The sequence below is a fragment of the Punica granatum genome, chromosome 1, assembly GCF_007655135.1.
Source record: "Punica granatum isolate Tunisia-2019 chromosome 1, ASM765513v2, whole genome shotgun sequence".
Classification (NCBI taxonomy): Eukaryota; Viridiplantae; Streptophyta; class Magnoliopsida; order Myrtales; family Lythraceae; genus Punica; species Punica granatum.
The window spans coordinates 46,594,610-46,609,591 of record NC_045127.1 but is presented as its reverse complement, the minus strand read 5'-3'; the positions used below and the strand labels follow the sequence as shown (position 1 = coordinate 46,609,591).

The window sequence follows — 14,982 nt, the reverse complement described above, 5'->3', positions numbered from 1 at the left end:
TAAAAGAGAACATGCATGGTTTGTGAAGTAAAATACGAAAAAAGATTCGATGATATAGAAAATAATGGAATAGGGATATAGCTAGTACAATTGCTTATATTGGAGAATATAATCAAGGGACCGTAGTTGTGGAATTAGTACGTTTAGTTGTGGAAATAGCCCTTACTTAGACATTATTGCATCACTTACTATTGCTTTTATAAATGGAGATTTTTTTTTCGATTATAAAAGAGGCCCAATGACTCATATGATGAAAGATAAATCTTAAATAACTAATTGAATGGCATGAATAATCCCATTGAGTATCAAACTTGCAACCTATAGGTTAATAGACGAGGGCTTGCACCACTGGCTAAATTATTCGTTATAATTTCCTTGTATATGATATATTTTTATTTTATTCTTAAAATAATACATCTGTCAATATGAATACTAACTATATTGATAAAAACAGACGATGATGGTTGATAAAAACCTAATACCTTAATAACAAGAGTTTCTTATGATAAATCTACAACGAATCCCGTGCAAAACGTGGGTTATAGGCTCGTCTATCTTTGACTCCATAGTCTCTTGATGATCTCGGGAAGATCGTCGGAGTTCAATTTCTTTTTTCTCTTTTTTTTTATGATGTGAATCTTGGTATCCGAAAGTTCAATAGGCTCCGACTAATTCACTCGATTCGGATCGGCTTACTAAGAGATAAAGCTCTTATAGTGTAAATTTTCTGTATTCATAATGACTCGAACCCGATCTCTTTCTTTTCTTTTTTATTATTGACATGTTCCATTTATACAACTGGAAGCTAGTACATAACGCGTATTGTTGATCCATCTCGTACTCTCAGTTAAAGTAAAAAATTCAGTTTCAATAGAGTAACTCTTCTTTGGAGCAACATTCTTCCAGTGGCTACGAGTGAATAATTTTACTTCTCTTAAGAGCACCTTAAAGAAATGAACAAGAACAAGAACAAGAACAAGAACAAGAACTATGTAATCTGCTTCCTTAATCCCACCAAAAACAACGAGGAGTTGATAAGGGAGATGCGGTGATTCCTCAAAGAGCCTGTGCTCTAACCCTGACTCGGTTTATATGGCGTCGATTTTTCTGGGTCTTTTGAAATTTTCCACTCGCGACGTCATCACTTTCTCACCCTCTTCTGCTAATTGTTGATTTATGCAACTGATGAGGACAGATTGTACCAATGTCGGATCGGATTAACGCACCACATATTTTCTCATAATATTAATATTGCATTTGCAGTGGCTGAGTTATATAAGTGGGTGTCGTCAATGGCAAGAATCATCTTGGAGGTGAATTCCAAAATTGTGAGCATTAATTGAGCACGTTGATCACGGAATCCATGCCCAGTGCACCTCAGCTTGACCAACTGCTTGGGGCCATCAAGGAGTTTATACAAAAGGGGTGACGGGATGAAGTTCGACACACTTATAGGGAAATAAATTCTTGTGCGAATTGTTTGGCTCGATAACTTTACAACTATACTATGTTAGGTTTGCAGTTCTTTGAGTATCTACATGAGGAAAATCAATGTTTCTGTTTGGCCAATTGATAGGGACTTCCCTACTGAAGCTTTGCATATCGGATGATCTTTTTCTCTACTATCCTTTTCGTTGGGCTTCAATATCGTATGCACACCAAGAAAAAAAAGTTTCGATAATTCTTGGGATATTTCAATTTCTCGGTCTTTTTTTGTTTCTTCCTCCCACAGAATAAATCATCAAATATTAAAATTTTATATTATAAACATGGAAAAACTAAAGTAATAGGAAATCTGGATCACCGGAATGACACTATATGACACCTCGAATGTTCTAAGGCGCGCAAAACTTTAGTAAAAAGTTTTATTTGTGATGCAATTGAAACTTCATGATTGGACTACCACGAAAACTATAGATTAATGACATCTAATCATTCTTTTCCGAGGACGCTTGTCTACACCTCCTGTTGCGCTGCTTGTTGCTGATCATGTTAAGAGATTAGTTGCGCGAATTGGCAGATTGAGGTTCAACACACTTACATGCATTGAGGGGAATATGTGTACGGACTGGTCTGTAGCTAGGCTTACGAGATGCTTCAATGTCTGGAACTTGTCTGATAATCGATCGCTTGATTTAGTTGATATTTTAGGAGTCTCTTTATATTGTCATTGTATTATTTAATTTCTTCTTCTTCTTTTTTTGGATTTCTGTACCGTTTGTTACGGAAAAAAGGGAAGAAAGAAATTCATTGAAATAACAAGAACAAACTATCATAAGAAACTTAGATCATCAACCGAATTCTAGCCCATTCCATCTTGAATAATGTCTTAGGTGGCGGATAGACCAGAAATGTACATGCATGGAGGGTATAAGATGAAGGATACCCTTGGGAGAGTAATGTATGCACATTACCAACAATTAACAGTACATAAGCATGTCACAATCAAAATATAAGGTATGTGTTCACAGAAATCTTGAGTGTGTAATAATATATTCGTAATCTTCGTTTCACTATTAAGATGACAAAAATTTCATTCGCACAAATGCAGCGAAAATAAATAAAGGTTGTGATCTTGCTACTGAAACTTTGCGTTTCTACTGTTATAATAATCTCAGGATTAAAATCGAAACAGACGCAGACCAAAATTAGAAAATATGATAAAACAAACGGTCGAAGTTATATTATCGGAGACCATATGATAGAAACTTCTTCGGGAGAGTATGTAGTTTTTTTCATTGAGATCCATCAATCTTCGTAAACAATGGACTGATCATGGGTGATATATACTATATAGTTTTTCTCTTAGTTAATTGGCTTATTTATACTAGTCCTATTTTTCTATTGATGATTTGCGATGTATTGCCTGCCCGCGTAACTGCTTCCAAAGGGAATGCATATAATAAGAAAAGGAAAAAAAACAAAACAAAACAAAAGAAAGAACTTGATTTGATATTCTTGATCCAACTAAGCTCAAGCTTTGTTTGGGCTATCCCAATCTGAAGTACTGCTTAATTTGAAGAATTGTCAGTCTAGTAATCCGTCATTCCCATTGTCGTGTTCGCATGATCGATAGAGCAACTCAACCATTGTGGCAATATGCGTGAGCGACACACACAACAAAATAAATTCTTAGATTCATGTTATATATTATTGAGTAAAGTGACCAAAGGCTATTCAAGTCTAGCACCAAAAAGATTGATAAATCTACGAGAAGAAATAAGGAAGTTGGCCTAACTGGAGTTGCGGGACATTCAACTAGAAATCGACATCCGACTGGGCTTTAGGCCGGTAGGATAGCCTCTTAAGGATGTCCACGACAACTACAGGCAAGCTGCAGTTCCTCCATACGGTAATTTGGGCTTGCGAGTATTTGCTTCTACATATATTTATTAATCCGTCTTATTTGAAATTAAAAAATTAGTTTAAGTCAATTTTATAAATATTCAATTCTCGAATCATTTGAAATTTTTAATAGGTTTTGTATGATATTATACGTGACAATTCTCAACTCCTGGATGATAGGAATTAACTGCCCTACCTACAATAAAACCTTTTTCCCAGTTCCTATTTCCTATGACTAAAAAAACAAAAAACAAAAATCAAGTGGGATGGCGCATGCCTTGCTTACTAGAGTGCAAGTCCATCTAATCCACCAGTAGGAAGTCACTGGGAATCTTGATCCTAACTATTAGTAGAATTTTTCCTAGCTCCTACTTCTCACATAAATAAAAAGAAAAAAATCAAATAAATCGGTGTCCTTTTTAGGGTAAAATGTAAAGACTACCTAGGAGGTTTGATGAAATGACACTCAACCCCATTTGTTTGAAAAATATACATTTAATTGTAGTTGACCGGTTTGACTAAATCTATGTCTTTTGTAAAAGTAACAAATTAAGCCATAATTTTTGGATATTTTAAGGCCCTGTAATTATTTATTATTGAATAAAGCCGCCAATTTGCAAAAAAAAAATCGTATAAAGCCCTTTATATATTTCAAATATTTTCTTTAGTTTAAGAAATTAAAAAAGAATAAGAAATAGTTACCAAAATAAAAGAAGCTGAATGCATCAAACGAAGAATAGAAATAAAGGAGGAAAGGGACGTGGTGGTCCGCTACCGCCCATCGGAGGGCGCCGAAGACCTCGTCAAGCGTATGCGATTCTGTCGAGGCTTTTCCTCTCTCTTTCTCTTCAACTTTTTTAAAATTTTTGTTTTGTTTTTTCAGTTTTTTCACATGTCAAGTTAAAGATTTTTTCAATATAAATATGAAGGGCCTTACATGAAAATTTTATGTGAAGTCGTGACCACGTTAAATAATAAATAATACCATGGCCTTAAGAAGAAGAAACCAAAATATTATGACATAATTGTTATTATTGCAAAAAAATAAAGATTTGGTTAAAATGGTCAATTGGGGTGAATTACATATTTTTCAAATAAATGGGTTTAAGAGTCATTTTACCAAATCTCAAGGGAAGTTTTTGCATTTTATCCCTCTCTCTATTAAGGGTTAATAGCATAATATATTGTAATCTTTTAATGTTTTTTCAATTTTATCCCAACGTGTATTTTTTTTCTGAGGTAACCTAACGTTTAGGGTTGAGTTTCAAATTTATCCAGCCGTAACATTACCATCCATTTTTTAGGAAAATGCTAAGGTGGCTCATTAACCATGCAGTGCCGTGGACCATTCCCTCTCCTCCACCTCAGTTCTGTCATGTTCAACTTCATCTCCTTCCTAATATCTCATCTCTCTCTCGGCCATTTCACCATTGCAGGCCCTCCTGCTCCTCCTCCTCCAAATTTGGCTCGTCTGTTGCTTCCCCTCCACCCCAAAAATATACTCTCCGACAGAGGCTGCCTCTCCACTGCAAGCTCAGGCGAAATCTACTTTGCTGGCCATCTCTCTAGCCCTTGATCATAGATGAAACAAAATCTGGATTCATACTGATGCCATTTTGCTCGTTAATGCTATTCATAGATCTCATCACCTCGTGAGAATGTAGGAGCTTAATTTCAGACATTGTTAGTTTACTCTCCCTTTCCTCGTAATGGAAATGTAGGTGGATCTCATGGTCGATAACGCTCTAGCTCATGATTTAGGTCAATATGGCCTCAAATCTAATTCTCCCTCATTCTGTATGAGGGAGGGCCATCCGACCTTGAATGTACCTTCATCTTAGTAGTGATATAAATTACGTCTTGCCTATAAAAAAAATGTAGTATTCAATCCATCCACGTTCCCAAATATATATATATATATATATATATATATATATATTCAAACCGTTCATGCTTTTACATTAGTGTTACATTTTGATATAAAGAAAGTGAATTTATCTCGTAATTTTTTTTTCTCTAGTGGTACATATTATTATATACTTTTTTTCTCTTGAAACATATTATTACATTATCTAATTTTCTTTTCCCGATTCATTTACGATTTACTATCCGAGGATTTGGCCGAACTCCTTTAAATCGTAGTTTGATAATCGTTAAGTCCAAGTGATATTGTATTCTGGAGTAATTTCAACCAGTGTTATCAGAACCGGACCGGATGATGAACCGGAAAGGGTACGGGGTCATGGGTTTATGGGTCCAACCGGGGGTTCGATGGGTCGGACCGCTCGTTTATTTAAAATAAAATAAATATTCATATTATTAAAAAAATTATGATAATTAAGATAAAAGTATGATGATTTTAAAGAAATATAACAATAGTATAAGAAAGTATCTATATTTAATATTTCTTACTTCAAAATAAATATTTTATTTTAATAAGTACTTAAAAGTAGAATTAAAAGAACAAAAAAGTGGTGGTGGCTTGGTTGATAGTATGCTAATATGAAAAGCAAGAGGTCATGAGTTCAAATCCTTACACAACCAACCAATTTTTACATTAAATAGGAAACCCATAAAAACCCATAGAACCGGCCGGTTTAATGAAATTTTACTTAAAACCGGCCGGTTCAATGGGTCCGGCAGTTCAAAGCTGCCATTTCGGTTTTTAGGCGAACCGGACCGGACTTGGTGCCGGTTCCCGGTCCGACCGGTCGAACCGGCCGGTCCGGTCCGGTTCTGATAACAATGATTTCAACTCATTGAAAGTTATATATTTATTATGATACCGTCGTGCGATGTGACTAACGCGGGATAGAAACAGTGGCATCAAAAGTAATACTCATTAATTTGGTGGGGCCATTTTAGGAAATGAAGCTCGTTGTATGGGAATGAGACTCGGCGGGAATCTTTTTCAATTTCAGGATCTTTGAGCCTGTGGTCCCCACTGCCACGCCTCTCCTTCTCCTCTCCTTCCGCTATTCGCTTTGGTACGTCTACCGTTATATCATACTATCCCTAATGGTCTCTGATTTTGGACTCTCTCAATTCATCCTTACACCTTCGTATAAACGTCACGTCAGATTGAAATAAACTCAAGAAAAAAAAAGAGAGGCATTGTGCTCCAATGTAAGTCTTTGAACTCAAGTCTCTTATTCGAACCCATATACATATTATATTAATTACATGAATGTAATTACTATTACATTTGAATATTTAATATATATTCCTAATAGTTTTAATTAATTAAATATAATTAAAAAATAGAAAAATAAAAAATATTTAAATGAATAATAAAAGGAGAGAAGTACTTTTAGAGGAAGCGAATGAGTAGAAATGAGAGGATGTAAAGTGAGTGAATATGAGGTAGAGAATAGTAATTTGGGGTGAAATTGAGGTGAGCGTTATTTGAGTATTTATAGGAAAAAAAATTTGGAAAAAATTTATAAGAAAAAACTGTTGAATGCCCTATTGCAGTTTGTGGTGCTACTCTGGACTCACGAGTGATCAATCGGATCAAAGCTTTTCTCTGTGATCGGATCGATTGGTGAAGAGCATATGATCCACACGCTAATTGCTTGTAGAAATCCGCCTTTGATGCGCCCGGCCGGATTAACAAACTTGAGAAGATTTGCCTTGAGAATCTGCCTAATGATGCTTTCCCCAGAAACATGCCCGTGAAATTGTTGGATATTACTTCTCTCGCCACTTTTATTATATATCCGAGAGCTGTGGATCTGCAGGTTTGCTTCTCATTCGGGTGTTGCTAACAGTCTTAAGTTACGTTTGGTACAACAAAATTGAAAAATATATGGAATGGAATGGATCAGGGGCGGAGCCACAGCATCTTCAGAATTGCCTAGCAGTAGTATTACCATACTTTTGGTCCTCTTTTTTTTTCTTTTTTATCTGCTCTGTTAATTGAAAAACTCCTGAACATGTCTTCAAAGTGGATAGCAGGGTACAAACCTGGAAATGAGAACAGCAGATAACCCATACTAATAGCCTTGTTTGCTTCTTCTTTGCTTCAGTGATAGTAGATATCCTGTTTACTTCATCCATGCTTACCTTCTTCTGCCTGTGATCTATATAATCAACAAAAAGAGAAAAATGACTTTTTATTAATAAACCAATATATTTCCTAAATTAAAGTGAATCATGAGATATATACTAACTTGCAGTTTTTGTTGGGTATTTATTTCTTTGTAGCAGATGGACAACATAGTACATGGTCGCGTCAATTCAAGAAGCTGTTGAAGAAGATAATAGTTACACTGAATCTGCATAAACCTATATATACATATGAAGTCGATCAACTGGAAAATCATTGCCGGGCATTTCTCACTATTTATCCTCATCAAAACATGTTAATTCAGATAGGCAGGTCGCACATGTATAAAGGATCTCAGAGCTGAGGAGGATGATGTAGTTGAGAGAGGCCTAAAGGAATTGAAAAGGCATTACAACTTGGAAATACATTATTTCAATTTTAATGAGCTCAACTATTATCGTGAGCATCACTATAGGTTGAGCGCAATTTAGTATGGTCTTAAAGACGTGGATAGAGCCCTTTGTAACAGATATCAATACAAAATGTATACTTCTATTTGTTATAGTTGACTATCCATCTTTATCTCATAAAATTTGAAGCAAATTAGTATTAAAGTGATGGGTTAATAAGTCTTCACTAAGTACAAACATAAGATAATAATCTGTTGATTAGACTTTACCTTTTGCGAAGACTGATCTTCTTACATGTTTTTAGCTATGTTTCTGGCTATGCTCCTTTTGATTCATCTCCTGCGAAAACAATGGTTTATTATAGTCCTTATAGATTAGTTGCAATTAGAGGAACAAAATAGTAAGTGTTCACATCAAATAGCTACTTCTATTGATTGAAGAATTGTAGAGAATTTTACTGGTATAAAATTAATCTTATTTTTAATGCTTTGAACCAAATACCTGTTTAAATAATACTTGCCCACAAAGTACAACGATAAGCTTAAAGATTGTTGATTGAACTTTATCTTTCAAGAAGGTTGATTTTCGTTGGATGATCTTGACTTTGCTTCCTTTGATTTATCTTCTGCAAATTTAATGAGCTATATTAGTTATAATTAGGGGGAAAAAAAGAAAGAGAATAAGTAGTGATTTAAAAAAAAAATTATCTTCCTTGCTGATAGATTGACTATACTTGTTATAGAACAACTTGGAAGAAGAAGAATCAGCCGTAGTGTCCCTGTTCATCTTGCAGATGCATTTATATTGCAGACTCTGGTAAAAAAGAGGTGTATAAATTAATTGATACATATAATATAATATATATATATATATATATATACATAATATGACACATGCAGATGCACACTAGCCATCTGTCATTAGAAATAGATGATCATCCAAATATTGTCTTTTTTCACTCATGATAGATAATAGATACATATTTATCAAAGGAAAAAGGATGATTTAGAGCCCATTTAGTTTCAAAGTTAAAGTAACTTTAATTTTGATGGTGAAAAAGGACAAATGAGATGATATTATAAATTTAACTTGGGAAATGTGTATTTTTATTGTGTAGTAGGTAGAGTTAAAATTAAAATTATGATTCTAAAATCAGACTATAAAAATAAACGCAGCCTTATATGTAATATAGATATATCAGAGATACTTCTAAAATACATAAGCAGACGAATCTTTTTTTTCTCATCGGGGAGACAAAAACTGACGTTTTTACTACACATACAACCAACTGTTGTTCATATCCTATTCATATATTTATTATTAAAAAAAAAAAGATATACCTAACATACTTCTAAAAGAGAAACATTCCAATATTTTGCCTCTTTGTGAGACAAAAGCTGATTTTTTTTTCATGTGCCCAAAACTTATTGGGTAGGTTGTAATCGGTTTCGGTCTGCTCTGTACCTGGGCACACCCTTATATTTGCTCCATATGAAGTTAAAGAGCCTTTCCAGTTTCAACAGAACTAAAACACCTGAAGGTGAATCAAAACTATTGGCCAAGCAAGAGTTGGAATTTCTTTGGACTCGAAAAATAGTTCGTCCGGTTCCAATCCGCGAAAGAGAGCTTGAACTAGACTCTCTGGCCCCGAAGGCTGGCTCCTTCGGCGATATCCAGATCGAGCACCCCCTCATCCTCCTTCTGTTTGATACAAGGTCATCTTCGTGACCTTGTACGTACGCACAGGGGACAGAGGGACTCTGGCCGCCTGCCACCACGCCTAGCCCCAGCCCTGAACCCGCTATTTGATGATTGGCATGTCGGCTCCCTCCACTGATACCGTCACGTGTTCCTCTTTCCCAAGCCCGCTTAGCCGGTGGAGCGGGGCAGTTCTGCGCTCCTCTGCATCCCACTGGACTCCTCCCAGTCCATCTTCTACCAGAGTGCAAATGATCGCCACGAAATTGGAGGCATTTGCCACGCATCGAGGCCAGCTGCATTCGAGTCAAATACGATCTTGATTGTGGGTTATCTCTTGTATTTTGATGGCTCGTCGGAGTCGGACTCACATTTATCCATGTTCTATTTTTGTACTGATATATATATATATATCTCTTCGCTTTACTGCTGGAAATAAATACAGAAGTAATGAAGCTCAAATCTTTCCCCTTTTCCAGGTGATTCGAGTCTCAAGCACAGGTTCAAAGAACTCCAGTCCAGTGATCTGTTTTTTCGCATGATGAAGCTATTTACTCGAGACTGAATTTCGCCGTTCCAGAATACACTGGTGCAGGGCCAGAGGAAGGGGCTGGACGGACAGAGATGGTCGATTGAAACAATTCAAACACACACCTGAATAGCGCAGTATGTAGAGGCAGGACAGGAGGCCGAACTAAAAAGGTCAAAAGCCAGCGGTATCGTTTTGCATGACGTTCAGGTCCATCTTGGGGGACCATACGTCCCAAGGTCCCGAGCTTTGGGGTTGTGGGAGGGGTTCAACAAATGGCCTTGCAATTGCAGGGGAGCAACTGAGGACTAATGTCTGGAGAGAAACCGGGGATGCCGTTGCTGCTCGGGATCCACCAGTCGGTTGATTGGATCAGAGCTTTTCTGACTGCTGCTACTGCTGCTTCTTCACCAGTGTAGAGCTACGATGTTGAATCCATGCATCGTTCAAGATACCCGACTCATGTCGGTTGAGCTTTCTGCCCAAAATGCCCGTACAATTGCCTGGAATCATTTCATATTTTGACATTGCATCTACTTAATATTGACATGGCCACCCGGCACCCATTTGACTCTTCTTTTCCATTTCCTCAAAAACATTTATTGACATAAGACAGAACATACACAATCAATGGATACTTGATTGGACATTCTAATTTTTTGCAACAAAATGATCAAAATTTTAACTGTTTTGAACTTATTAGGTAAAACGAGCTAAACATGCCATATAAATAAAGTCCACTCAGCCCAAAGAGAATCTGATAGCTCCACCATACAAAACAAGCCTTAATCAGGAAAAATGATTCGATACCACATACTCTCACGTCATCTCGTGTGCCCTTCATGCCCGGTCGAAAGAATGCCACCAGCTTCGGACACGGGCAAGCTCGAAGAATCGTCACTAACTAATAGGTCATAAATGCAAATCCCAAAAGTCTCCAAAGCCACAATTGATCTAAAACCTCTTAAAAAGGCAATGGATATTCCTCAAAGTTTACGACAAGACGAGCATCTCAACGAAAGATTCATCACCATCCGATATTCAAGCATTTACATAGCAAGTCTAATGATGTGCACATTTGGATTGACCTTTTTCATCGTCTGAGGAATGCAGACATAAGAAAGAAGCTCGACTCGTTAACAACATCTGTCTCTGTGGGTCATGCCCTCTTCATGAGGAACCCCAAGAGTATGCCAAGGAAGCCAACCAGAACCACAAACATAAGCGAGATACCACCTCCTTTCTGGTTTACCCCACGCCTCAGCAACTCCTACACATCATTAGTTCTACTTAGAAGCAAAGCAACCGATGAAGCCCAGAGGAAGCACAGGAGATAGACAGAATGCATTATAGGAAATCTGTCATCATTAACAGATAGACAAATCTATACGCGTAGTTCAGTTCCATGCATAGATTGTGGCAAAAAGAAGACTCCAGAATACAGATGAACTTGGATATTTTCTTTCTTGTCAGTCTTTACTGGCACGCAGAATAAGTAAAAAAGAAACAGATTGCACAAACTGTAAATAGAGCATCATAACTTCTTACCAGCTCCTGACGAAGCTTGTTAGTTTGTTGAATCGCATCGTTTTTCTCCTCCATCAATTTTACTATTAGGGCTCTCGTCTACAAAAGTCCCAAAGTAAAACATATCAAACTGGTGCCTGAACGGGATTATGTCTAGCAAAGATTTCTTAAATAGGGGGACAATGGCTGCTACTGGCTCATCAAATGTAGCAGACATAGAAATTGACAATTAAGCAGGGAAACCAATCCAGAATGTACTCAGAGAAAGAGTTTTAAGGAAAAAAGAAGGAAATGTGGAAAACAAAAGGAAAATGAAAAAGAAAGATGGAGAAAAATCAGGATATGCACAGTATCCCAGTAACTGAAATTCCTATGTCCCATATAAACTCAGTTTAGGGTTAGTGCTCTCTGATCTGGATTTTTATCTGCAGTAACTCAAAGGATTTATGATCTCAGTTCATCTTCTCCATCATAACAAGGCGGCTATTCTTACTTTGTTTTTTTCTTTTACCTCAACCACAATGGCGATATAAAAGGTGCAGAAGAAGAATGATCATACCTCTGAAGATTCTTCTTGAGACTCAAGAAGCGATCGTTGTACCTGTTGTTGCCCAAACAGAAGCCATCTCATTCACTCATTATGTTTGATTCTTTATTTTCACAGAAAAGAATCTTCCATCTGAGGAAAAAACAAAAAGAACTTTGCAAGTACTACAACCGGGTACCTCAGAACCATTTGCGCTGCCATTTTCTGACACAGAAGCCCTCGGAGAAGACCCTTCTTCTGACCCTTCCCGAACAGGGGAAGGGGGTCGTGGTGGCGAGACATAGACAACTCGCAATTTGCACTCCTCGACTGCATTTCCAGCCTCCTTACTGAACTGCACCAGCAACAGTTCTAAAGTTATTTTAAGGATTCGGCATCGACTTCAGCAAATTGCAAGGATATTATGCTTGGTAAAACTTAACTCTTATGTGCTTGGTAAAACATAAGATCTTAAGTGCTTGAAAGCTAAAACAATAATGAGGGACAATAGAGTAACGAAATACTTCAAGACAAGTTCAAAAACTAATTAAGCGAACAGCCAGTAAATTCACTAAGCAGTTTTTGGCCATTTAACGATTATGCAATTGATAGCTAGATGCTCTAGATTCCTCCCCTGCCTCTTCTCTCTCTCTCTCTCTCTCTCTTCCACTTTCCTCCTCTCAACCATCTTTTTTCACCCTCTTTCTTCTATGCAGCCAACTTTCAGGCACTCAATTGGTTGAGTTTTAACAGGTAAGCCATCACGTAGATACCATTTCTGCAGTTATGTCCTTCGCAGTTACGCCATTGATTGCTTTCACACTCTGGAGGAGAAACTTGTCCTTGCATTGCATGTCGAGAGGAGCTTCTTTTTGTGCTTGCATAGTAACTAAATAACCAGCATATGAATTTAACCATCAGTAAATTATAACAAGAAACAGAGAAAGGGCAGAATCTATGCAAGCAGAGGCGATTACCAATGACATCACAAGTTGACCGTGGCCGGACGACTCCCGTGTTTGGACGAACACAGTACTTCTTTGGGTTGGTTGTTTTCACCTGAAAATTATAAAAATCAAATACTTCAATGGATTGGACATGGAATAGCACATCTAAAGCTGCATCCGATTTTTCTTTCCCATAAGTGAGATCAGATACAACCAAGACGACACAAACTATGGTGGCGAATTAAAAAAAAGAAAAGAAAAAAAAGAAACTTTCTCTTCTGCCCGATTTATGTTGCATACTTATTCAGAACGCAACAGTAAGACCTTCCTAACCCTTCTCCTGCTATTTGAACTGTCTCACAGAGAGTCCAATTCCAAGGCAGTTGGTAGTCGTATCGTCTTGGTCTTATACTCGCGTAAATGATTAAGATAAGAAAATTAAAGAAGGCCTTCCAATGCCAAAGGGCACCTAATATTCAGTCTCATACGACATTTCGAAGCAAGCAAAAGGCAGCTTTGGGTGAGGGAAAGAGACAAGATTCGGTCAATTAGCTGAAACCTACACACGACGGCTTAGCATTACTAAGCGAAGATGAAGCAATTTGTTACCTTGAAAGCTACATAGTCGTCGGTCTTATTGGACAACTGAAGCGAGCAAGAGATCTGCTTCCGCAGCTCAACTAATCAAAACACAAAAGAACCATCAAGAGCAGAAGCAATTAGAGAATTAAAGCAGCCCAGAGGCAAGAAACAAAGGATTGGAACGAAACCCACATGGGAATTTGAGCTCCACAGGCTCGATATCGAGCAGCTCCCCCGTGCTCATCTCGGAGCAGCCTCCTTCAATCAAGCTATTTGTGAGGATGTCGGAGACGACAAGAGAATCGGAATTGTATATGGATTTTGCGGGATCTGATCTTGTCGAGAGGAGATCGAAGAGAGAGTCAAGAAGGCTGGGGGGGATTGGGTTCGGGAAGTTAAGAGGAAGAAATGGGGGAACTGTCCTTTTTTTCTTTTTTTCTTTTTTGGGAGGGATGATTGATTATGTTCGTTTTTGAGAACTGTGTTTTTTTCTTTCTTTTTCGAAATTTTAGTAGTAAAGCCGCTCCAAAGCCCCAATTTGGAGTTTTATTCAACTCCATTCTAACCTAATATAGACAAAAGCATATATTATATAGGAAATTTACTATTAAAAATTAATTATAATAATGATTATAAAAAATAAATGTGAGAAATTATTATTAAATTAAAGAAAAAGATAAAATATATATATATAGCAAATGAAAATTTATTATTAAAAAATAATTGTAATAATGATTAATAAAAAGTATTTGTGAAAATTCATTATTAAACGAAAAAAAACGAAAAAAACAATAATTATGTCATTGAATTAATTGAATATTAGAGTGGAGTGGAGTAAAAAAAAATTTCAAAACCAAGCGCCGCGGGTTTGGTTTCAAAGTAAAATCTTACTCCACTCAACTTCCATTAATTCAACTACTCATTGTTTTTTTTTTATTTTTCTCATTTGATAATAAATTCTCAAACATACATTTTCCAAACTATTATTACAATCAATTTTGTAATAATAAATTCTCATATCTACTTTTACATTTATATATATATATTTGCCTTTTTTTCTCTCATTTAATCATAAATTCTCATATCTACTTTTTTTTCTAACTATTATTGCAACTAATATTTTAATAATAAGTTCCATGATCTACTGCTACTTATTTTATCCTATATGTATGAAGCAAAATCCTACTCCAAAACCAAACGAACAAGTTATCGTTTGGTTTCAAGATTAAAATCATATTAAATTCCATTCTTCCTTCAATTTAGCATCACATTTTTTTTTCTAATCATTATTACAATTAATTTTTAATAACAAATTCTCACATTTAATTTTACATCCGCATATATATATGTTGCATTTTTCTCCCATATAG

The 14,982-nt window shown here is 36.4% G+C and overlaps 1 protein-coding gene across 1 annotated transcript; it reads right to left on the bottom strand.

Annotated features, from left to right (window-relative positions):
- Nucleotides 1-10,750: 10,750 nt before the first annotated feature.
- LOC116192654 (vesicle-associated protein 1-2-like) lies at nt 10,751-14,075 on the bottom strand. The gene is made up of 8 exons (XM_031521254.1): nt 13,805-14,075; nt 13,640-13,710; nt 13,061-13,142; nt 12,857-12,972; nt 12,283-12,438; nt 12,117-12,158; nt 11,579-11,656; nt 10,751-11,300 (listed from the first exon to the last, which is right to left on the bottom strand). Exons 1-8 carry the CDS (start codon nt 13,854-13,856, stop codon nt 11,190-11,192), a joined length of 708 nt encoding a protein of 235 aa, XP_031377114.1. The 5' UTR covers nt 13,857-14,075; the 3' UTR covers nt 10,751-11,189.
- Nucleotides 14,076-14,982: the final 907 nt, after the last annotated feature.